The sequence below is a fragment of the Dicentrarchus labrax genome, unplaced genomic scaffold (assembly GCF_905237075.1).
Source record: "Dicentrarchus labrax unplaced genomic scaffold, dlabrax2021, whole genome shotgun sequence".
In the NCBI taxonomy this organism is placed as follows: Eukaryota; Metazoa; Chordata; class Actinopteri; family Moronidae; genus Dicentrarchus; species Dicentrarchus labrax.
The window spans coordinates 8,756,902-8,781,173 of record NW_026136708.1 but is presented as its reverse complement, the minus strand read 5'-3'; the positions used below and the strand labels follow the sequence as shown (position 1 = coordinate 8,781,173).

Genomic DNA, 24,272 nt, shown 5'->3' with positions numbered 1-24,272 from the left:
TTGATGCTGGTCGTTTATTGATATACAGCAGAACAGCACAAATTTCCTTTCCTACTGAATGACTATAATGCAGGCTGCTAGTATCAACAGAACCAATTTCAGGCATGTAATTAATAAGAAAAATAAATACACTAAGTACAAACGTAAACTGAAATCTGTTTGTTGTTGTCTGTGTGTAGAAACTGAATCTTCATTTACTGAAAAATACCAGACAAACATAGCTTATAAAGGCAAATATCCCACAATATTACAGGGAAATAGGTAGTTTTGAAATGAAGGATCGTACAAAAAATAAAATATCTTCATTTATATTTCGTTTTCAAGTAAAGAAATCATGTTAACATTTTTCAAAAATAGAATTGCTGGAAAATTTAAACTTAACCAAAGCGTGCATGATGGTTAAGACAGTACATTCAACAGTGTAATGGGAACCATTTGAGTGCAAATAAAGTGTGACACAACTCAGTTTATATAATGTTCCATTACCAAAAGAAAAAGGCATTTTAAAAGTTGGTCATTAAAATGGCAAAAACTCCAGAGCACCACATAAAACTTGTGGCTTTGGTGTACAAAGTGAATCCCTGAGGTGTGTACATTCAATAGTCCAAAGGAGAAAAATGTAAAAGGACTGGAACCCTGTATACAGAGGATGTCTGAACAAGGAGTGAACCCATCTCTGAAAGCAAATACTGGCTTCTCTTTACATTCAAAGAATAAAAAAAAGAGAACATAAACCAGCAGGAATCTATATTACATACATCAACAAAAAAATCATAAGCATTAACAATCTTAGTACAATGAAATGTGAAAAAATAAAATAATTCTAAATACAATGCTTAGCAAGGATTAAAAGGGAACGGAGGACAAACGGCTTCAAACAAAATGCCACTAAACAACAGCTTTGAACTGCCTGTTGCCTGGAGGGCAACATGCAGGGTTTAAACAGACCAACGACTCCGTTTCTTTTCACACACGTGCAAATGTCCAGGAGGGAGGAACGAGCTGTGGTGGTGGGGCAAAGGAAGGACACAATGCATTCAGATGCTAAGCCAGTATAACAGTCTTTTAGAACATGAAGTCAACAAGGTTTAGGTAGTATGTTTGCAAAAAAATGCACAGGCAGAGAGGTGAGTTTTTGGGGCCAGGAAGTTCTTCAGCAGAGTTTTCACATTCTTCCACAGCCCATTTTTAATGGGATAAAAGCTTTGCACATTTACCCATGAACAAGTGACACCCCATGATGCAAAGCTCGCTTCCACATGTAGTATGTCGAGCGTGGCGTGAAGGGGAAGTAAGACCTGAATTCTTTAAATGTGGGGAAGGATTTCTCCTCAAAGCGTCTCTGCAGGAACAGCTTGGCCTTGGCCTTGAAGTTGGCCAGAGCCACAACATCCATCGTAAACATCTGCTCATCTATGGGTGCCTTGCCATGAAGAGTGTGCTGTGAATGTGGGGCATTAAAGGAGGGCATGGGGGAACTTGGATATTTAGGACTCTCAACAAACGGGAGCACATGCTGACTATCCAGCCTCCTCTCCATAACCTTGTTTTCTGTGGCAGTCATCTCAAGAGTCTCGGGAAGTTGGATCTCTGCACTCTCTGCGACCATCATCTGAAGATTCTCAGGAAGTTGGATCTCTGCACTCTCTACGACAAGCTTCTTCTTGCGGTTCTGACCACCACGCCACAGCCAGTAGAAACAAGAGGACATGGATGGGAACTTCAGCTTGAACTTTGTCAGGGACCATTTGGAGTTCTGGACATGCAGCTTTGCAGCATCTCGGAGCTGTTTTTTACTCATGTACGCCAGTCTGAAGCTTTTGTGTTTTCGCCTGCAGATCCTTGTTCTGGACACGACATGATGGTTGGTGTTAGGTAGGACAGGTGACAGACTTTTTGGACTTTGGCCCTTGTCAACATCTGAGCTGTCCTCACTGCTACCAATACTGCCTTTGTAACCTCCATTGAAGATCATGGCTTCTCTCCTCCAGTTGTAGTAGGTTGACCTGGAGATCCCTGGGAAATTTCTTTTGAAGATCCTGAAGGGAAGGGAGGCGTTCATGGCAATGCAATTTTGCAGACAACGCTTGGCTTCCTGCATATGAGCCACATTCTGGGCCCGCTCCAGATCCAGCTTGCCGAGGCCCAGGCCAAACATACTGGCCACGCTATCATGGTGGTCTGGCTCGTCCTGCTTTGCTTCAGGTGAAGACCAGGCTTCCTGTTCTGTGCTCTCTCCAGGACTGATCTCCCCAGTTGATGAAGAGGTGGAGAAGTTTCCTCCGGTTTTCAGAAGCTCGTGCTTCCAGTTGTAATAAGATGACCTTGAGATTTCTGGGAAAAACTCTTTGAACTGATGCAGAGGGATGAGCTTGCCCTCCAAGTAGCAGGCCTGCAGGAAATACTTTGCCTCATACCTGGCTGCTGACTTTTTGCAGTGCTCCTGCGTCTGCCTCTTCCAGCGATAGAAGGTCCTCTTAGTGATGTTGTACTTGTCCTTCAGACTCGGGTAAGAGAACTGCGATTCCTGGTTCAGCAGCTCCTCACTCATGATCGGCAACTCACTCTGCTCGCTATCAGGGCTTCCAAACGTGAGGTCACTTGTCTGGACTAGTGCAACAAAATGATTGGGCCTGAACAACAACTCAGACTGCAGCTCGCCAGACCACATAACATGGAGGGTTAGTGGCTCAGAGTCATTAGGCCAGGTCCTTGGGCGTATTACACGGTTGAAATAGGGTCGGATCTTGAGGTTGAACATGGGGTAGATGGAGTAGATGTTAAACTGCAGGACTGAAGAAAGGGCATACACGTGCCACATGTTGGCATAGGAGCCAGGGAAGCAGGACGCTTTGACATCGGCATCAAAGATTGCCTCCAAGACTGTGACAGGCAGGTTGAGCATGTCCTCAGACTCTTCAGCACAGAGACTGAAGCGAACAGCCTGAAGCATCATTTTTGAATCAATCATTCCAGACAGGTAGTATCTCTTCCACAGCACCATTTCTACCACTGTCCGTACCTGTGGGGGGCAATATTAATGAAGTTAATATTACACATTGCACATATAAACAGCCAGATATAGTCTGTATTGATGTTTTAAGTGCAACAGTATACATTTAGACCAAGATTATGAATCATCACTGCTCACCTGTAGCTCCAAGCTAAGTTCAGTGTTGCCCACTAACAGCATGCTAACTGCATCAAACAGTAGGTTGCCCTCTCCCTTGCAGTTTATAGGCAAGAGGTCCGCGGGTGCGTCGGCTGGGTACAGTCCATGAGCCATGTCGTCCACACCCGCCCACTTAGGGAAATCCTGACAGGGGGTCATGGGGAGCTGGAAGGGAGCTAGGACCTGGTCCACCTCCAGAGCCGCTCGGGTTAGAGCATCTAGGCCAGAGCTCTCTGTGGCCTCCTGGAGCTCCCCCAGAACTGACAGCACGACCTCCTTCCTCTGAATCATATCTAGTATGATGAGAGCTGGAGGGAAGACAGAGGAACAAAAGTTTAAAATAGTGGATCTGGAGACGGAAGCTCCATAAAAACAGGCCAATTTTGATAAGTTTAGTCATGGAACACCCTCAATAGGCTTAGGGAATGTGCTCATACCTTTGATACCAGTAGACTAGATTATGTCGATTACTGTGGTCTATCCACTTGCACACAACAGCTGCAGCTTAATTAAATGCTGGTGCAGTTTTTACTAAAAAATAAACACATTTTACTCACTTACTGCACTGGTTTAATTTCTGCACAATGAAAAATTAGATACGCTACTTTGTTGCAAGTGTTTTAACAAATGCAACACCATGGCTGTGTTTAAGGTTAGGTATTAAAAACACTGAAGCATTTAAAATATGTTTCCCTAATTGCAAAGTAGCTGCAAAATGAGCCTACATTACTCAATTGCTGTGAATAAAATAAAACTAATTCAAAGTCATTATCAACAATAGTAAGGCCTCTACTTTGTGCAGGCGCCCGGATTGTGCGATTGTGTTAAGTCTCTCCGTAATTTATTCGTCCTGTTTCTGTAACTCCAAACACTTAATTGAACTTTCGAAGTTAAAATGAAGTTTCTATCAATTAGCGCCTTAACTTAAACACAACAACAAACCAACGCGCATCTGGATAAGAGCAACAAATTACTTTTCGTTATATCAAAGCAAAACAACATTGGAAACAATTATTCTCTTACCTGAACGTCCAGACTTAAAAAAACAAGGAGACTCAAAGGAAGTCCGTTGTTTGTAGCGGAGGGTTTCACAGCTGATAATGTTGACCTCTCTCGTGGGGCTTTAGTCCATTGTGTGCGTGCAGCTCCAGAGTGTCCTGTGCTCCGGTGCGCAGAGGAGATATTGGGGAGTGATAACAGCACCTCCCTTCAGGAAATTGTTAATCGTCGATTCGCTTTTTTTTTTTGTCTCTGTGTCGAGAAACACCTCCTCCCCTCTCTCCCCCCTCCCTCCCCCTCCTCCAGTAGACTGCAGCCAGGGTCAATTTCAATGTGAAGTGTTAACAAAAGCCAATGTGTCACGGGCCATAAGAATACAGAGGCAAGTCTTGTAGGTTAAAAGGTGTTGTTGCTTTTAGGTTTTAGCAACACATTGTTGTTGTTGTTTTGTTTTGTGTTGCTTTTTTTTTTGTTGTTGTTGCTTTTCCTTTGTCAAAGCCAACTCCAGATGTCAACAGTTCACTTTCAAGGTTATTTGTCAAGTGCTCTCAGGGAGTAAAAGTCAGGGTTATTTCTCTTCTCATGAATAAACCGCCCCTCCTCTCATGTGGCTGCACAAAAACATACTTTACCAGAAGTTTACTTTATTTGTTTGTTTTACTCGGTTTAATCTTTTTCTCAATGCAATAATACATTTTTTTTAAAACTCTGAAACTTTACAGTAATGAACTTGCTTTTTCTATCACAATTTCCATGCATTGAATTTAGTATTTATTCTTCAATCTGTGCTATAGAGATAGTGTCGAGGCCGGTTTGTGGATTAGGTTGAATATGTGCAGACAGGGTGTGGACATGAGCTTTATGAGAGGAAAGGAGGGCTCCTGAGCTCCAGGTCTGCTTGTTTCTCCACTGTATCACTTTTAACACCTCCTCTCCTGCCTTTTGCAGGATTTCAGTAATCAAGGCCTTTTGTTCCACACACGCACAACAATCCCAGCCACTGTCCCCAACCCCCACTGTCCTCTACTGTAGACCCCGACCCTATGGCTTTTTTACCCACAAACACACACTCACACATCAGGGGACAGTGGCATTTGGCCCCCACTGCTCTGTCCACTCCAAGCACTTGGCAGACAAGCTGGTGCCTGAGTTCACTGGGGTTCAAGGCTTTGACCTAAAGCTTATCCGTTATTTGAACAATGTGTGCGTGTGTGGGGGTTTACAAAAGAATGGTAGAATTTTAGAACTTTTGGTTTGTATTTCAGGCACTGCAAGCTGAAATAATGTAGATACTCACTTGTTAAAAGGTGTGGTAATATGTGTGTGAATAAAAAGTTCTCTCTCTTGACAAAGAGCTTCCGGAACTTGCTGTCTTTCACCTAAACTCCTTCAGTAGTCTGTTTAAATGTTTTTAAATACAAGCAGTGAGATTGCTGTAACCATAAATTTAGAAATAATGATGATCATGTTTTGTAAGGAAAGGTCAAAGGAAGCGATGTGAAAAGAAATGGAGTGAAAAAAGTTGCACTGAAACTAATTCATTTAGAAGAGACATTCAGTAACACAGCCGTTTGTACAGTTTATTAATTCAGGGAATATATATTTCAATATAACTTCATTTCAGTTACTTGTAAAAGTGACTCATTGTTAATATGCAGTAGCCTTAGCGTTGAATATACCACTTTATCCCGAGATCTTCTGATTTGAGTGTGAGTTCAAGGATATTTTATGTACTTTGATATCCTTTATAACATTTTAAATTTTTTAACTTTCTCATGACTGTTTTCCTCTTCTATTCCCTCTGAAAAAGATTATCTGTCTACTTTCATCCTTTGCACCCTGTTTTTTGAAGCTTTCATTTCATTACTAAATGTAGCAGGATCCTCTAAGCTATCCTGGTACGGCTTCTCAACTTTATTCATCTCCCCCGTTCTTGTCAATGTTTGTGTCTTCACCAACTCTTCAACCCCCTCAGACTCTTGGCTGTAGCCAATCACACACCTTAGGTGTGTAGATTAGCTGTGCTGCGCTGCACTGTGAACACAGTAGTGGGCTGGCTGCAAGCATTTAAAATGCAAATAGGGCAACACTGGGACCGGCTCCGGCAGTCTCTCACCTGCTGTGGCTGAGTGTGTCTGCGTGTATGTATGTGTGTGTGTGTGTGTGTGTGTGCGTGTGTGTGTGTGTGTGCAGGTGTGAATGTGTGTGTACTGGCAGGGGAAAGTAGAAAGAGCTGAAGAATGAAGCCAGCTCCTAACTAAATTGAATTCAGCATGTTTGCAAAGGTTTGTGGCCAAAATGAATACTCAAAAATACTTTTTTACGCAACAAATCCCGTGTCTTTGGTTTTTCCACAAGTTCCTTCACCTGGTTTGGACACAAAGTAATAAAAAGACCTGTACTTGCAGTCAGTACATTATTATTTGTTCGTATTGCTATTTTCAACAGCAGTCTACTCAGCTTTTTGAATATCCCAAATTGAATTTTTTGCAGAATTACAGCTAGCCTGAATTTACTGAAAGGGAAATGTTCAGATTGTCATTTAACTGTATTCTTGACCCTGACATTGTCCAATGAAATGATGCACATTCTTCATAGACTGTGAAGGAAATGTGACTCCAAAGGGAGCACATATTATCTTTAAGTGTAACACAAGGTTATACTAAAGTTAGCTTATTCTCCCCACAACTGTAAGTGTGTGTATCACTGCAAACTCAGTAACCAAGTTTGTTATCTTTTCATTTATTACAGACCTGAACACAGTGTTGCAAAAAGAAAACAATAAGAAACACAACAAATGACAATTAATGCTGATTTCAGTAAATACATCTTCTGCAAAATTATACATCTGATAGAGAAACAGGAAATACATACTGTCAGATGTAAGTAAATGTACTGAGGTAGACTGTTCAAAATCATGTAACAACAACAAGCTGAAATGCAAAATGAGTCAAAGTGGAAAATAACTGTTGGGTTCCCAAGTGCCAACTAGAATTAAAGTACAGGGATTTGGTGTGGAGCATATGACTGTATAGTAAATATATGGCGATATCACATTTGGAGCTCACAAACAAAGAAAAGATACACTGCAATTTACATTTTGGACGACGGACTATTTGTATTGGACACAGGCGTATTCAGTGGACTCACACTCATGGACCAGCAGTCTACCAGAACCAACGGGTAGAGAAACTTCAGCATAGATCACATCGTCTGCATTCGTAACCTAAAGACACACCCACACACATTCTAATTAACTTTCAAAAATGGACAAAAGCACAAAAATGATTTTGTTCTGTATGATCTTGAAAGAGAAACGACTTACATTGTTGGTACTGGCCGTGTAACAAGACTCATCAGGCAGCTGGTTTCCTAAAATAAAGATACAAATGCACAAATTCATATATTACAGCATTACACTACAGTGACATATAATAACATGTTCAGTGCTGAGATGACGGGTGTGGATTTCTCAAGCTTCTAACAGATCTATACAGTATATATATATATATATATATATATATATATATATATATATATATGGGACTGATTAGAAGTACCTGATAAGTACACACTGATAGGTATAATGTGCGGAACAGCATATGGAACAGAACTTGTGGGATATTAGCACATCTCACATAAGTGATTGCCTCAAAGACCACACAGTGCAGTTGTGCAAGCTGACTGAAAGAAGCTGTGTACATGTAGCCTATAGGTCTGTGTACAGGTCTGTGACAATTTTCCATTTCAACAGACCCTTCTCTATAGGTTCAGGAAGTGTAGAAGAACCTACTTGTTCTTCTTCTGTTCACAACAAATGCAGCAACCAGTGCTGTCAAAGCCACACATCCCACCACCCCTACAGCGGCGCTGATCGCATCCTGGTTGCGACCTGAAAATGCAGATTAGAGTAATTTTACAAAAATTGTCTTTTGAATGGCTGAAACAAGTCCTCCATATTTAACCTATAAGTTTAAGAGTTAGATGAGTTGGATACCACTCTCACGCTAAATATGAAGCTACAGCCAGCAACCAGTTAGCAGAGCTATCCCTGTAAACAAGGGTAAATATCTAACTTGGTTCTGTCAGGTAACAAAATCATCTACCATCCTATAAAGCCGACAGGTTGGCATGTAATATGTTTAAGTTGTTTTAAAACCTAAATGTAAAACTGAAAGGTTGTAGTTTTATGGGGGGTTATGTGCAGGAGTATTTCTTGGCCAGCTGCATGGATTTCCTGAAGTCTTTCTGTTTATTTTCCACAGTAATATGGGTAACCCTGAATGTAATGATAAAGAATTAGCTGTAACATTATGAAAATTGCTTCCCTTTTGCTGTCTTGGTGGGATTATTGATTTACACATGCAGGTTTTTTTTTTTTTTTTGTTATTTAAGGCATCTTTACAACAAGTACATTTGTATATGAGTGGCAATATAAGAATAAAACTGTACCTTGATTTTCAGGTTCTAGTTCTATGATGAATCCTCTTCCCCTCCCTTTGAGAGATACAAAGAAAATAGCTTTTGTCATTATTAATTCTTTGCATTCTAGAAGAATAATGGTTAGGATCAGTTGTACAGACCTGGGACTCTGACCCATAACTCTGCTGAAGTCTGAACTTGTTCATCCACAGTCGCCTGGCATCTAAACTTCTTGTCTTCAGGACTTTGAAAGGTGACAGTCAGAGTCACATCACAAAGAGACTTCTGTTTAATCTGATGCTGTGAGTTCTCTTGTATCTCAGCACCGGATTCATCCACCCACGCCAGGCTGACCTGTTGTAGCTGAGTATGGCAGTGTCTCTGCTCTATGTAGGTGAGGAGAACACACTGCAGTGACAGCGTTTTGCCAGGCATGAGGTTTAAGTCTGGGGTGGCTGAGGTGGTCAAAAGAAAGATAGATCAATATAAGATATATTTGTTTTATTTATTTATGACATAGATTTCTGCTTTCTCGTGATCAGGTGAAATAAATGATGTATCATCCCACACAGCAATAAGACTTTAGTCTTGACAGTACTCACTTTTGTGAGGAGAGAAGACATCTGGCTTTTGGTGGCAGTGATGACGTCCAACATCCTCCGTTGTGAGATCTTTGATATGCAGAGTGCATTTTGAGTCCTCATACTCTGAATTAGCTGTCAGGATCTCTCCATTAGTGACTACGGCAATTGGACTTGTTTCACTTTCAGCAAAGTGCCATATATGAAAGCAGACTAAATCATCTTCACATGGAAATGTAATATCATAACGCTGTTCAAATATCAGACCATCTTCTCCATTTACACCTGAAGAAAGAAGATAAATAGGGTGTACATTCAAGATAAGATTATGAAACTAAGATCATGAGATAAGATTGTGTAGACGTTTCACTTACCTGTTCTGATAAAAGAGAACAGCAGCAGCCCTATTGCAATGTGAACGATTCCAGCCATCTTCTGTACAAATACGTTTCACTGTGAAAAGGTACACTTGCTGTTGTTACCATTAGCGTTAGTCAACAGAAGTGTCATTTCCTGCATTTGTCAACATCCTTAACTTGCTGATGTGGAAAACCTCAACCACTGTTGGTCTGACTGTGGATCTGAGTATAGGGTTTCCTCCAGGTATGACAGAAAAGGCCTGTACAAACAATAGCTGTTTTAAGTCAGGGTTTAGTTTTGCAGAAGAAGAAGAAAAATAACAAGATATATATATATATATATATATATATATATATATATATATATATATATGTTATACAGAGAATCGCAGGCTTAGCATTGATGATTTATTAATGATGTCTAATTGAAAACTCTTCTGACCTTCAACTGTGCTGATTCGTATTCTGTCCGCAAACCATATTTTAAGGTTCACAGACGACTGTTTTTCACAAGATCTGTAAAGAAGTTTATTGATGAGGACAGACTGTTTTCTCTCCTGTCAGTCCTGTGAGGAGAGATTACCTTACACAGAATTAAAAATGAAGGATATAAACAGATGAAGGAGGGTTTTGAGTAAATAGGAGATTCCAATGGTAGATGTGCAATCATGTGTGAGACTTTGATTGTAAGTTTGGTGGATTTAGAATACAGACAGCTCATCTTATGTTTAGTGGATGTTTAAATCATTCCAACATAGGACTGAGCAGCAGCAGAACTCACTGACAACAGATTTAATTTTCAAATACTGTAAACTATCCACAAGCTACAGTACAGTAAAAACCCCTAGCGACGTTGTTGTAGTTACCACTGCCCAGCAGCAGATGGCGCCTTGGTTAAAGCTCTGCTGCTTATGTGACAATATTTTCCAGTGGATCTTCTCTGGACAAGTGATTATGTCTTTTTCGCTTCAACTAAAAGCTGCACTCAGAGCTGCTTGTAACCTTTTCTACTCTGCTATCTTCAAAAGCTGTTTAAAGACATTCAAAAGCTTCCAGCAGCGTGTTTGAAAATGCAATATTAATTTCATAGAACTAAGTGGCGCCTCGGTGTTGGTTCTATTTTGTGCTGCAACCAGCTTCCTATCAAAGTATTACACCAAAGAGAACTCTTACTCATGTAATCATAAGTAAATGCCAAGTTTAATTTATAAAACCTGATTTCTCCCTAATGTATCTCACAAATTATAAATGATTTACAGTTTCCCCATTTGTGGAAGACAGGATGTTAACTCTTCTAGACTCACGCATTTTTCATTATTTTTGAAGGCATATTCTGCCAGGATACAGATTAAGAGATTTTGAAGTTAAGAAAATGGGTCCTAAAGGAGTATAATCTACCAATTACTGTATAAACTCAGTAAAGACTCAAAAGACTAATTTTAGACATTGTGCTCGGCAGTGTTAAATCATCTGTTGTCTTCAGGTGCTATCTGATTGGACCATTCAGCCATAATGATCAACAATTTAATCACATAAAGGTTCAGTTTATGATACAGTGTTTTAATGTGTGTGTGGTTTACTCAACAGATGTACAGCTTGACACAGATCAGTGAGAGCAGCGCTGGATGCTTTGGGACACGCCTACTGGGTGTTAACAGACATGTTGAATGCTCAAACAATCAGGTATATTAATAAGTCAGTGTGTAAACCTTGAGACTCACACACCCTGTTAACACCACGTAAGATGCTGCGTCATCCCTGATTGACAATAGCAACCACATTTTGTCATGCCTAGATCAGGGATTGTGTGTTACTATAATAGTTGCTGTGCATCTCTGTATCTCACCAAGTACTTGCTCAGTAAAACCTCATCAGGCCTCATCAGTTGACCCTGTTCACCACAGAAACATTAGTATATTTTCCAAAGGGAGGGGTGTATGGATGTCATTATTTGTTAATTATGGGGACTATTGTCATTACCCAAGTGTAGAGAGGGTTGGATAGCAAACAAACAAACAGCTGCTGAGTTGATTTTTATTTACCCATTTGTACAGATCCTCAGTGATAAATCTAGACAAATAGGTTATGTATGACTATGTTACAAAAATATCACATCTCAGTTTTTCAGTTAAAACCTCTTCAGTGTAATAGTGGACTCAAACTGATCAAATACAGACTTTAAAAACTGCTCAAACTCTGACATTCGGGGAACTATTTTAGACTGAAAAATATATGTTATGTATGTATACAGAATATATATATATATATATATATATATATTTACATTACTACTTCAAAACAATCTCACATGAATACAGTTACATCCTGTACATATTGCATCTCTCACATCAGCTGGACTAAATATTAGCTGTCAAATGGCAATCACCAAGTTTCAGACGTAATCTAACTTACAGGCGGAGATAACAGTTACTGTTCAAGAGGTGGAGTTATTGATTAAACACAAGCAGCTTTAAATGACACATCAAATATCCCTTTGCACTTTTCCCACGTTCATTTCTCATCGTCCCCCACCATTAAAACCAGAATACAAACATGGACACTTTCAAGTTTGTCAGCAGCATTGAACAATTCAAACTAGTGACACCTAAATTTAAACAACAGGATTCCAAGAAATCAACTCAGTGACTACAGGTGTGATACAGTCAACATACTGAGGGTTTTAGTGCATCTGTGAATTCCTGTTCTCAGCACAGCCTTCCACAGACTCCTTCCGTCTTCCTACACAAATGACAGTAGTTTGATTTGTTGCTAGTTCTACAACTTCAGACAGAGCGCAAAAAAGCATTCAGGGGAACAGATTGTCAGTCGTACTGACCATTTACAGCTGTAATGGGAACATCAGCATTTGTACGAGAGAAACTCTGATTGCTTCACAGCAAGAAATTCAACATTCAGGCATAAAATACAGACAAAATCATTGGATACTGACCACACACATGCAGAAAGCAAATCCCACTCATTAACAATACAGGTACATTATTAAGCCAATATAGTAATTTCAAAAATAAATAAGTCGAATTAAAGCCCCAATCCAGATTAGGTACAGTATATGGTACACACAAATACATATTTTTTTTGACAAGTTTAGGAAAATAATACCTTCAAAATCTTCCACAGGGACACAAAAAAAAGAAAAAAGTCTGCATTACAAACTGGAGGTCTGAACGTTTTTTTTTTTTTTTTTTGCTAAAGCCATGTTGGCATTTTTTCATACTGCAGGTTGTAGAATATCAAATTATTCAAGCTTCCCCAACCAGAATGCACTTCAAATTATCACAGACTGCAACAAATCCCATACACTGCCCCCTGGGGGAACATTAGGGGTTTCACATTCCCATTTTACAAGAAGTTAAATATAAACAGAATCAAACGGATGAGCGCCATCCTAAATATTGGGACATTTGTTGGTCCCTAAGTTTAATAGTTTAGTAGGGATTCCCCTATGAAAATAGTTGGACAAGTACAGTGCCACATATAGCGTTCCACCCCTGGTTCAGGCCTTTAATACAGTAGTAAAGTTAGAATGACAATGATAAAACTTCACATTACTTGGTAAAACACAACATGCCAGACAGATACCAAACAAGACATAAAAGATAGTGCCATCTACAATCCTGACTCACACACAGACACTTTGTATTCGGTCCCTGAAGAGCCCATCAGACCAGTGGATTTTTGCTGACAATGGATACTGACGTGCTGTGTGGACTAATAGTGCTTTAGTGATGATGAGATTATAGCTGCAATGTGGGGTTTTTTTGGTTTGAAAGCAGACACAGGTTCTAAGTTCTGCGCACTTATTAAATGCTACATTCCATCTCTCTTGCTTGCTCTTCAGAGGATTCAGTTCAGGTACAAACAGATGCTTCAACTTCCTTACACAAAATAAAAAGTATTCATATTATAAGGCAGGAAAAATGTTTCACACAAACATACATGTAAAAAGAAATTAATCAAAATCAATTATATCACACACACACACACACACACACACACACACAGGTGCAGTTAAACACTGCACATTTCAAGATATATGTAATAGAGAGAGACAACTTCTAGTGTCTACAGTGTACACACTACCTAGCCACACTCAGTTTTGTGGCTCAGTAACAAGTCTAGTAAGTGAGGGTTTCTCACAGATAAAAGCTGCTGTTAAAAACTTTCATAAATCTCAAAGCTCCAATTTTCCCATCACATTATTAGAGGTAACACCATCTTTACAAGTCTGGATCTTCAGAGGCAAATCTGAAACTTAAAATGATCGCAAAATATAAATATGTTTGTCCTTTGTTTACTTTTTGACATGAAAGTTTATATAAACCAGGTATTTTCTGACTCAAAATAGGGAATGACTGCTCTGACAGTAATAAAGGGTTTGTTTGTATATTTTGTCTTCCCTTGCTCTTGTAAAGTGCCCAGGTTGAGGGTGAGACCTCTGTGCTGTCACAGGCTGGAGGGTTGGGCCTGCGGCTGGATCTGCGTGTGGTGGTTTGGCTGAGCCTGCTCACAGTCTTTAGGTCCTTCCTCCACCCCCCGAGCGTACATGAGGACGAGGGTGACAGTGGCAAAAGTAGCTGCGTTCACGGGGAAGGCTCGTAGCAGGGTGGAGGTGAGGCCTCGCGTGAACACCATGTAGCCCTCTCTTCTGACGCTCTGTCGCACGCAGTCAGCAATGCTGCTGTACTGGTGGACTCCACCCACACCATCCGCCTGCAGCCGCGATTTGATCACATCCACAGGATAGGTGGAAAGCCAGGAGGCGATGCCAGCCATGCCCCCGGCGAACAGCAGTTTGAGGATCATGTAGCGGTCGTCTGGCTCACAGCCAAGGCTGCGCGTCAGCACGTCATAGGTCAGGAAATATACTCCGAAGCCAGGTGTCTCACGGATTAGCGTGGTCACCATGCCTCTGTTAATGCCCCGCAGACCCTCCCGATTGTAGATGCGTGCCAAGCAGTCCAGGGAGTTCTTATACAGCTTCCTAGAGGACTTCTTCTCTCCGGTGCCCTGCATTTGCATGCGGGTTTTAGCAAGTTCCATTGGGCAGCAGATTACACACTGGATGGCACCTGCTGCCGCACCAGCAAGGAACTGGTTTGTGGGGGTGTCGTGTCCCAGCTTCCGCATGGCGTTTCCCTGAACACCAAACACTATAGCGTTGATGAATGTAAGGCCCATCATGGGGGATCCAATGCCTTTATACAAACCAAATACCTGTAAGAGGGTCAGAGACATCAAATAAGACAAAGTGTGTTAACAGATCACTGAAAGCTTTCATTTTAGTCTCATTTCAACTCGACTAAAATAACTGTCTTCTTTATCTTTGTCTTCCATTTTTTAAGACTTACTTTGACTTGCTATCCTATTAGTTAGTCATTAATCACAATTTGTGCTTTTGATAAGATAATAAGATATTATGACCTCCATTTTATTTTTGTTGTATACAGTATAAGACCAGCCTTATCAGTTACTTTAGCTTTTCAGGACAGCCATTTTTGTCTTCCTGGCACATTCTATAATACTTCCTGTAATTAAGGCCGGCAGGATAAGTGAAATGTGTAAAATGTGAAATGCCCTGAGGCTACTTTAATAATGATCCTAGAGACAGGTTCTCCTTCAGTTGTTCAGAAGCTTTAAATACAAAAAGGCATGTGATGTAAATGAGATTTTTAAATACACTACTCAGGCTGAGAATAGCTCTCCTGATCGCTTTGGGAGAAAATGCGACAATCAAAGAAAAAACAAACAAGATGATTCAGATCAACAGGGGGACAAATAACCACACCGAAGAAATCTGACCCAATTTAATAAACTACACATATCCATCTCTCAAAGTGTCCCCCACTTTTGCTTCACAACCAAAGGTGTCCAATTATATTTGCCAAGAGGGAAAAAGTGACATAACTTTACTGTTTTCTTCAGTGTCCCAAATTCAATTTTCAACTGTCCCAGACTTCATAACCACTGTCCCAAACTTAAGTATTTTTTCATTGTACGTGATGAATATAGTTTAATAACTTGCATTACTTTACTCACTGTGGTCCGCTGTAGAAGCTCTGCTAGTTGTAAAATAATATTTAAGTTAAATATTCTATTTAACACGTGAAGTAATTTAACATGTACATTGTCCAATTCCTTTGAAATTGCTGAGAGCTTCTTCTCTCTTTTTTTTTTTTTTTTTTCAAATGTCCAAATTCTGATTTCAACTTCTCAAATGTGAAATTTTCGAATTTTTTGAATTGTGGACAAAACAATACATCCTCGGGCTTGTGAAACAGTGCTCAATATTTCTTACTATTTTCTGACATTTTATGGAGCAAACATCTATTCTAGAAAATGATGACAACAGATTAATTGATAATGGCAATAATCGTTCATTTCAGCCCCACATTAGATTTATATGGGAAATAAATCCAACATACCGTTTCCTGCCTTATGATGGACTGGAAGCAGTGATAGGTCCCACGGTACAGAGGCCTGTCAACACTCTGGACCTGGAGTCTCACCTGGAAAAGAAAAACTCAGTTAAACCAATCCGTTCATCAGCTATCTACAATGCACAGTGATGATGTGGATAAAGGATTAAACAATAAATAAAATAAATAAATAAACATTCAATAAAAACACAGATATCTGTTGAACAGTTATTAAACAAAAATCTGTTTGTAACTTTGTTGGCATTTATAAAGAAAAGTGCAATTAAACAGAGAACTGCCTAAAAGGGTGTATTAAGTTGTTATAAAACTCAGTTATTACATTGTGCCATTAAAAAAAAGAAAAACTTTGCCCACCTTAACTGTGTCAAAAGGGTGTCCAACCAAGACTCCAGCAGCACCTGGAGACAAAGAAAACAACAGTGAGAAAAATACAGTAGACAATGATAATCTTTCTTCATTTGATCTGCCTTGATTGAAAAGTATTTCATTCTATAATAAAAGTGTTTTCTTTGTACCATACAAATTATATGCAGCATTTATATTCAATCACATTTGATTTCAACTCAGAGGGTGACACACTCAACTCATTTTTACCTACTCATAAACCCTCCAAACTTCATAGAGCTGGCAATATTACTCAATGTTATTGTAATACTTAAAAAGAGGACCATGTACCCTCATTGTTACCTTGTTCTTTATCTCATTCTTACAAAAACACAAGCTTTGCATATCAAAGGTTTTCCAGATATCAATGCAAAAATTAACAATAGTTTCCTGGTTACTTTAATAAATCTTGACCCACTGACATGGTATTAGGTCCATTTCACACATTTTTTTTTTACTAGTTGGCTAGTCTTTGATGGCTAAACCTCCTGCTGCTGGCACTGTTGTGTAATTTTAGAGTATACTGCCATCTCCTCCAGGGTAACACTGCCTTATCGAGCCAGAGCCAGCTCACTGGGCATCATCACCCTCTAAAACTTTCTTTAGTGCGCCTTACATAACCAGCACATGTCCATGTTCTGGTGCTTGTTTCAGGCTTCTCACCTGAGTCTATGCTGAAACCTGATAATAGTTCCCAGCCCGACCATAAACAACATTAAGAGTTAACATTGAAAGGAAGGATGTACTTATACTACAATCCCATAAATCAGTCAATTTGTTTACCCTCAGACATCAATACTGACATTTACACTGAGGTATCTATGTCTTTAATATCTGAGGGTGGGTTAGATTATTGTGGCAGTATTACATGAATTTAATATAATTTATTGTTGATTGTTTTGTTTGTTTTAGCAAAAAAGTATTCCATATGTCAATTACAGAATTACACTTTAAGGTAAATATATATATAAATAGTAATAATAATAATAATGAAAATGTGAATTGAATGTCCGACCTGTGTAAACAAACTACAACAAGCTAATCCTACATAAGCACCTGCTTTGTCACCTGACCCATTTGTAAAAAGAGCCAATCAGGAATGAGTCCAAGCTGTAAGCCAGGAAAAGAACACAAGAAGGCCTGTGTTTGACACAATGACACGTGGTCATTGACCTCAATGCACTGGTATGATCTGAGCACAGGAAAAACAAGCAGACAGTTGCATCACAGTTGGTATAAATATATTCTATTCTCTTTTTTTTATGTAAAAGGCTTCAAGAAAAAACCGACACTGGTTTTAGCTAACCTCATTTAAAATTTTGAGCAAACTAGGCCATCCTTAAACAGCATCAACCAGCTTCCCCTTTTACTGTAGATGGTTCCCTGAATTCTGAGAGGGTGGGGAAACCACATGGTCTGTCATGTCAGTCACTGTTAAGTAAAGAAAGCATGGGATTGGTCTGCGCAGGGGTGTGTACTGATTCATGTCATCTGACTATGGTGTGTGTGGAACCTTTAAACAGCCACGCCATACTAGTTTGAAAGCTCGGGTTGCACTTGATGTAGTGTTTGCATACTTTCAGTTCTCAACAGGCTGTACAAGTGACTCAAGGGAGAAATGCAGAAGGCTGGAGCACCCACTGTGAGCAAGCACTTCTCTGAAACAGACTAATATTATCTTCCCATGAATACCTTGTAATACCCTGTAACGCTGGGCACACCAGAGGCCTGGTGGATTAATATTTTGGTTTTGAGTGTCAACATATTCAACCAAACCTTCTGTATGGCGTTTTTGAACAATCACAAAAACTACCACAAATACTATCTGATCAAATTAAGTGATTCATAAACTTTACATGATCATTTTCTGGTTGACCCTGCACCAGAATCAGCCTCTCACAACTTTACACTCACTCAGACACAATCAGGGCCATTTTCATTTACAGTACGAGCTTTAGGATACCGACCTGCACTGGAATTTGGAAAACACAATTGTAATCTTGTGACAGAGTCGCATCACATCAGTAACGGTGCTGCTGGTTTGATACAGTTAAAAGCAAAGGAGGGGCAATTCACCTCGACTAGTTCAAGATATAATGTCTCAAAACAAGGTGGCTCTTCAGCAACTGCACAACGATCTGTACCCAGCTGCCACATGACTTACCTCCGATGCATCCCGCAACGAAGTCCATCACCGCTCCTGCACGTCACCTAAATGCTAAAGTATAAATGCTAACTGGAGAAGGTCTTAACGATTCGATGAAACGTTGTTTTTGTTATCTTTAAAATCGTTTACTTCCGTTTGCCTGTCACTGTCCTCTGCTGTTAATCTAGCTAATGGTGTAATATACACTTTCAGTTAGCGTCTATGGTAGCTAACACTAGCTAGCTAGTTACGACTTCCCCTTCAAGACCCTGACAATTAAAGAATTGTAACACTTTTACTTTGTCTTGCCGGTTACTTTACTTTACTATTTAGTCTAATAAAACTGTTCTGTTGACCTACACGACCTCCATTAACCGGTGTGTCGTTTACAGTCAATGCCGACCCCCTGTCCGCTGTCTCTATCAAGGAGGTTTATTTCTGTAGCAAGCAAGCTAGCGTCGCAGGAAGTAAATACTAGGGGGCGGGGAATACCGGTGTCGGTAGAGTTTCTATCCAATCAGAGCAGAGATTTAACGCCGACACCCCGCTTCAGGCGTAATCCTCGTCTCTCATTGGCTGCGTGTCGCAAAGGCTCCCAATGTTGAAATGCGTCATCAGTGCCGTGTGATGTTTTGCTTTTGAGTTGACTGTCCATAGTGTCACTATTATACTATATCCTTTGTGTTTAATGAGTTTATTCAGAGCTATTTTTATTAATCGTGCAGCTTCAAGAGGGTCATATGCTATTTGGCACTACAGAGTTCACCGCTACTTTAAAAAAAAGTTCTTAAAAGGTGAAGTTTTAAAATGATAATAATAATAATAATAATTTGAAATCATCAATCAATCATTTTTTTTCATATACCATTGACAATATTATATATATATATATATATATATATATATATATATATATATATATATGGTATAAAGGCTACACACATTTGCCTACTCTACCCGTTTCGATACACTGACACATTCGGCTATCTCCGGCTGAAGCCGTAACCAATCCTTCCGCTCGCCGCTGTTTGGCTGGCGGTAAGACACGCCTCTGTAACTCATCATGTAACAGCAACACACTCAAGGTTACTGCCGTATTACGGCACATGCCAGAGGAAGAATGGACTCACATCTGACGAATATCGGTCGGCCAGTCACCATCTGACAGGATGCATATCGTTGATTTTGTGTCTGGATCATTGGCAGGTAACAGCTAACGCTAACATAGTTCGTTTCTCATTTAGCGTTTAGTGTTTGCTAACGAGCTAGCTACTGTATGTGCATGGGGAGATTACAGTATGACAGAAAACTGAGAAAACGAGATTAAATCCAACGTTAACTTGTATGTGACTATGATATGTTAGCTGTTATTACACTGTGAGAACAAGGTTGGGCGCTTTCATTGGCAACTTGTGCAATTAAATGCAGTGTTTTTAAATAATACGTGTGCTTATCTGTCATATCTACTCTCAACCAGTTTAATATGTCTGATCATTTTAGTGAGGAAATACCTTCAGGAAGTTCACTATCATCTGAAAAGATACTACATTTCAGAAAATTGTGAAAACATGGTGAGACTGAATAAAGTGACACACAAGTGTGTGTCAAGTAAGGAGATCTCAAAGAATGCAAGGCACAGATCAACTGTTTTATCATTGAATGAGCCCTTAATTTGTTTTATATATATATACAACGTGTCCAGAATAATCAAGTCACATCTCATATTTCTCAGCTCAAAATCAGCACATAAGAAACAAATCATCACATTAACCTTCCTGTCAGGGGTTGCAGATAAAGCCCGTAAACCTTGAGCATCCCTGTTTCTCTGTTGTGTCCTTGATGCTCTCTTTTCTCTGGAAACACACAGGAGCATGTGGAGTTGCAGTGGGTTACCCTCTGGACACTCTGAAGGTACAGGAAGTGGCATGTGTATCTGAAACAGTCAAAGACAGCTATATAACAAATGGATATCATTTTTACATCACGTTCTTTATCTTTTCTAGGTCCGGATCCAAACCCAGAAACAGTTCACTGGAATATGGCAGTGTGCAGTAGCGACATTTTCAAAAGAAGGGGTCAGTGGAACGTCATGATATCAGGGTTTTTTTTTTATGTCCAAATGTGACCAATCCAGGGAGTCAGGAGGATAATGTTGGAAATGGAGCCAACATGTTGTGAAATGTGACACTGCTGGTTAGATTATAATGTCAAAGGTGTTAACAACACATGAATTACACATTTTCAACCACTTTCTTCAAGAAAGAATGATTCAGGGTATCATCACATCATCAGTGTAGATTTTGACTTTAAAGGAGAATTAGCCTTCATCACAATATAAAGACAATTAAATTGCTGAAAAAAGTGATATGGGTTTATCATCTGGTTTCTCTCACTTGTGTCATCAGGTGCATGGCTTCTTCAAAGGCATGTCCCTACCCGTTACCACAATCTCTATGACTTCCTCAGTGGTGTTTGGCACATACAGGAACTGCCTGCAGTGTCTGATTCAGGCACGAGGAGGTGGTTGTGGGAACACCAAGCTAGACGTATTCCTGGCCGGTATGGCGGGGGGTATAGCTCAGGTAACGGATACAATTATACGCACACTGTTGAATCATGTGCCTCAATAACATGCTTTATTTAACCTGCAGTTTAGACTGTAAATGCAAAGTTTACATCCATGTGCAATTAAAGGGCATGTGTCTCTCCTCATCTGCTTCCAACAGATATCGGTGATGTCTCCAGGTGACATAGTGAAAGTACGTCTGCAGTGTCAGACAGAGTCCAAGCGAGGAAGAACCAACATGCCCAAACCCAAGTACCATGGCCCAGTTCACTGTCTGCTGAGAATTATCAAAGAGGAGGGGTTCATGGGGCTCTACAGAGGATCGCTCCCACTCATGCTTAGAGACGGGCCGTCATACGCCACATACTTCTTGACTTACACAACCATCTGCGAATATCTGACAGATAGTGGCAAGAAAAGACCAGGTGAGTGAAGTCAATATCACAATTTCTTCCAAGAAAATGTTTGTGTGTGTGTGTGTAAGTAAGTTTTATTTTCATATTCTCAGTCACAGCCTGAGTCATGCGATGATTTATGCTGTTAAATTAAATCAACAAAGTCACATTCAGTATCTGATAAACATGTGACAGCACACCATATGTCTTTTTGGTACCTATTGGTGTCAGTAAATCTGAATTTAAAGGTCCAGTGTGTAACATTTAGGAGGATCTATTCGCAGAAATGGAACATAATATTCATAGGTATGTTGTTATTTGTGTATAATCACCTGGATATATGAATTGTTATGATTTTGTTACCTTAGAATGAGCCTTTTAAATCTACAGACGCCAAGGGTCACCTTCCATGAGGTCCGCCATGTTGAATCACCTTGTTTCTACAGTAGCCTAGAAGTTGTTTTTTTTTGCATGTTTTCTTCTTTGCACTTAGAAGGTGACTTTAGGGAGTTTAGATCTGCAACTACACTGCTAGATGCCACTAAATCCTACACCCTGGACCTTTAAAGTGTTGCTGTAAACTAGCTCATATCCTTGAGGTTAGCATAACCATTGCTTCCAACGAGGGACACTACCAGGGGCCAACATGCCAAGGCCAGTATTAGACCACAGTTCATGGGGCAGCTTAAGGACAGATGCCAAAACTCTTTTCTCTTTATGTTGCAAATTCCTTGAGGATTAAAAAAGATAAGTTACCATTTTTAAAGTCACTGTCTTTGCTTTTCCTCCAGATTTAAGTGGTGTGATGCTAGCCGGGGGAATTGCAGGAATGGCAGGTTGGACAATAGGAACACCTATGGATGTGATCAAAGCCCGTCTGCAGATGGATGGAGCTCGGGAGACAAAGCAATACAAGGGTTTCTATCACTGCATCACAGAGACAGTGAGGGTGGAGGGAGTAGGAGTGTTCTTCAGGAGCTTAGGAATTAACTGTCTGCGTGCGTTCCCCGTCAACATGGTGGTGTTTGTTACATACGAGGTTCTCACCGGTTACCTCCAAGCCAGACCTGACAGCACCGACCCTCCTCGTTTAGGGTTTGAGTAGTATTTGCTACCTCCAGTAGTTGGTCTGTCTGTGTTTAAGGCTGATGTTTGTTTTACATTTGACAAAGACATTTGGCAAGAAAATGTCTGATTCATTGCAATATTTCTAATAATTGATTGTTTGCACTTTTATCATGCAAGCCGTCTGTTACATGTATAGTTAGGAATTAGGTAGGGTAATGTTTCCTAATCTACTCAGGAGTATTGTCAGTATGGGCACTGTTGTTACCATAGATTGGACCAGCAACAATCTGGCCACTAGATGGCCCCCTTGGCCAGCATAATATCTTTTTTCTCTTCTTCTGCTCTATAAAAGAATCAAGAAAACCGTCTACAAGACTGGGGTAGTTTTTGACTACAACAAGAAATCTCAACAGTTTTAGACTGTTGTATTAGACTGCAAAAACTTAAGCTATGTATATTCTAATTTCAAGACCTTTTAAGGCCTTGAAATTAGAATTTATGAATAGTCTGCAGCACGCACAATTTACAGCAACAAGCATAATAGCCACCCATGCCCATGCAGCATGTATGCACGTTATAACCTCCATGCCGTCTTATTCCCAGCTCAGGAGCAAAATGGCAAAGCTGGATAATCATAAGTTGATATATTGTAAACCTTGATGAACTGGATTTATGGAAGTACTTTTCTATAGATGGAATTATAATAAGAAACTGGACTCAGTGGATAATCAGGTTCTGGCTAATGTCTGTATATTAGTGTAACAGTCTGCAAAAGTAGCTGCTGTTATGGCTAATGTTGAAGTCCTCAAAGCTAATACATGCACAGTATATCAACTCTTATTCCATCCTACTCTTGAACATTTTAATCACTGCTACTGACACGTGCCGGCATTTTAAGGTCAGAGTTTTGGTTTCGGACTGTAAAATCATGGTTCTTCCACCAGGGAAAACATGTGCGAATAATGTTTCTTGTAATTTATTTAATTATTGTAATGTATGATTATAACATGCTTACTGTGCCTTCCATAATAAAAGTATTTCTACAAATTATAAAATACTTTACTAATCTCTGTTTTATTATTGCACAAATGACATATTTTCAATGATGGAGACTTTAAAATTAAAAACAAGAGGAGAAAGATTTAATAATATAAGCAAGCAGAGAATATTTAGTCACTGATAACTAATTGCAGCTCCTTTAAGATAAGAGATAAGATAAGATATTCCTTTATTTGTCCCACAATGGACAAATAAAACAACTTAAGCTTACGTTGGCTTAAAGTAGCTTTACTGTACTAGTGAAATACTGGAGCTGCACATTTAAAATTTTAATGTACGTGGGTGAGAATCTGACTGAATGATTCAGTTGTATTCAAGACCTCTGCTGATTGGCTCAAGGTAGCGAAAAATGTATATGGCTATCTAGATATAGGAAATATTCATATATAGAGTATATATAGAGTTTTGGCTGCAAATTCATTCCTAATCCATCATAACTCTTACTAGTAAAATAATCACACATGGACATACCTGACATACATACAACATAAATACAACCTGTTTCCAGCTAACGCAGGCACTGTTGTATCCTGTATGATTACACAGATCAAATGTGGTTAGGTGTACTGTGCCGTTCCATTGGGTTGTTCCACCATCTAGTACACATATAGTATTAGTATACATAATAATTCAAGATAGTGGACATTATGTTGTGACATTTAC

The 24,272-nt window shown here is 39.7% G+C and overlaps 4 protein-coding genes across 5 annotated transcripts; 1 reads left to right on the top strand and 3 right to left on the bottom strand.

The window, feature by feature from the left end:
• On the bottom strand, positions 1 to 4,402 carry vrtn (vertebrae development associated). Its single transcript, XM_051409722.1, has 3 exons — positions 4,196 to 4,402; positions 3,152 to 3,480; positions 1 to 3,022 (listed from the first exon to the last, which is right to left on the bottom strand). The coding sequence occupies exons 2-3, from the start codon at positions 3,461 to 3,463 to the stop codon at positions 1,214 to 1,216; spliced, it is 2,121 nt and encodes a 706-aa protein (XP_051265682.1). The 5' UTR covers positions 3,464 to 3,480; positions 4,196 to 4,402; the 3' UTR covers positions 1 to 1,213.
• A 2,495-nt stretch (positions 4,403 to 6,897) lies between these two features.
• On the bottom strand, positions 6,898 to 9,668 carry LOC127368167 (uncharacterized). Of its 2 annotated transcripts, XM_051408686.1 has the most exons (7): positions 9,549 to 9,668; positions 9,196 to 9,459; positions 8,755 to 9,048; positions 8,624 to 8,668; positions 7,965 to 8,063; positions 7,497 to 7,543; positions 6,898 to 7,397 (listed from the first exon to the last, which is right to left on the bottom strand). In XM_051408686.1, exons 1-7 carry the CDS (start codon positions 9,604 to 9,606, stop codon positions 7,284 to 7,286), a joined length of 921 nt encoding a protein of 306 aa, XP_051264646.1. In that variant the 5' UTR covers positions 9,607 to 9,668; the 3' UTR covers positions 6,898 to 7,283. The 2 variants fall into 2 exon arrangements, with proteins under 2 accessions (XP_051264646.1, XP_051264648.1); XM_051408688.1 differs by lacking the exon at positions 7,965 to 8,063.
• A 1,885-nt stretch (positions 9,669 to 11,553) lies between these two features.
• On the bottom strand, positions 11,554 to 18,978 carry slc25a29 (solute carrier family 25 member 29). The gene is made up of 4 exons (XM_051409286.1): positions 18,540 to 18,978; positions 16,346 to 16,389; positions 15,977 to 16,060; positions 11,554 to 14,768 (listed from the first exon to the last, which is right to left on the bottom strand). The coding sequence occupies exons 1-4, from the start codon at positions 18,565 to 18,567 to the stop codon at positions 13,998 to 14,000; spliced, it is 927 nt and encodes a 308-aa protein (XP_051265246.1). The 5' UTR covers positions 18,568 to 18,978; the 3' UTR covers positions 11,554 to 13,997.
• A 581-nt stretch (positions 18,979 to 19,559) lies between these two features.
• On the top strand, positions 19,560 to 23,607 carry slc25a47a (solute carrier family 25 member 47a). The gene is made up of 6 exons (XM_051409495.1): positions 19,560 to 19,727; positions 20,389 to 20,432; positions 20,525 to 20,596; positions 20,927 to 21,103; positions 21,248 to 21,512; positions 22,274 to 23,607. Exons 1-6 carry the CDS (start codon positions 19,691 to 19,693, stop codon positions 22,585 to 22,587), a joined length of 909 nt encoding a protein of 302 aa, XP_051265455.1. The 5' UTR covers positions 19,560 to 19,690; the 3' UTR covers positions 22,588 to 23,607.
• Positions 23,608 to 24,272: the final 665 nt, after the last annotated feature.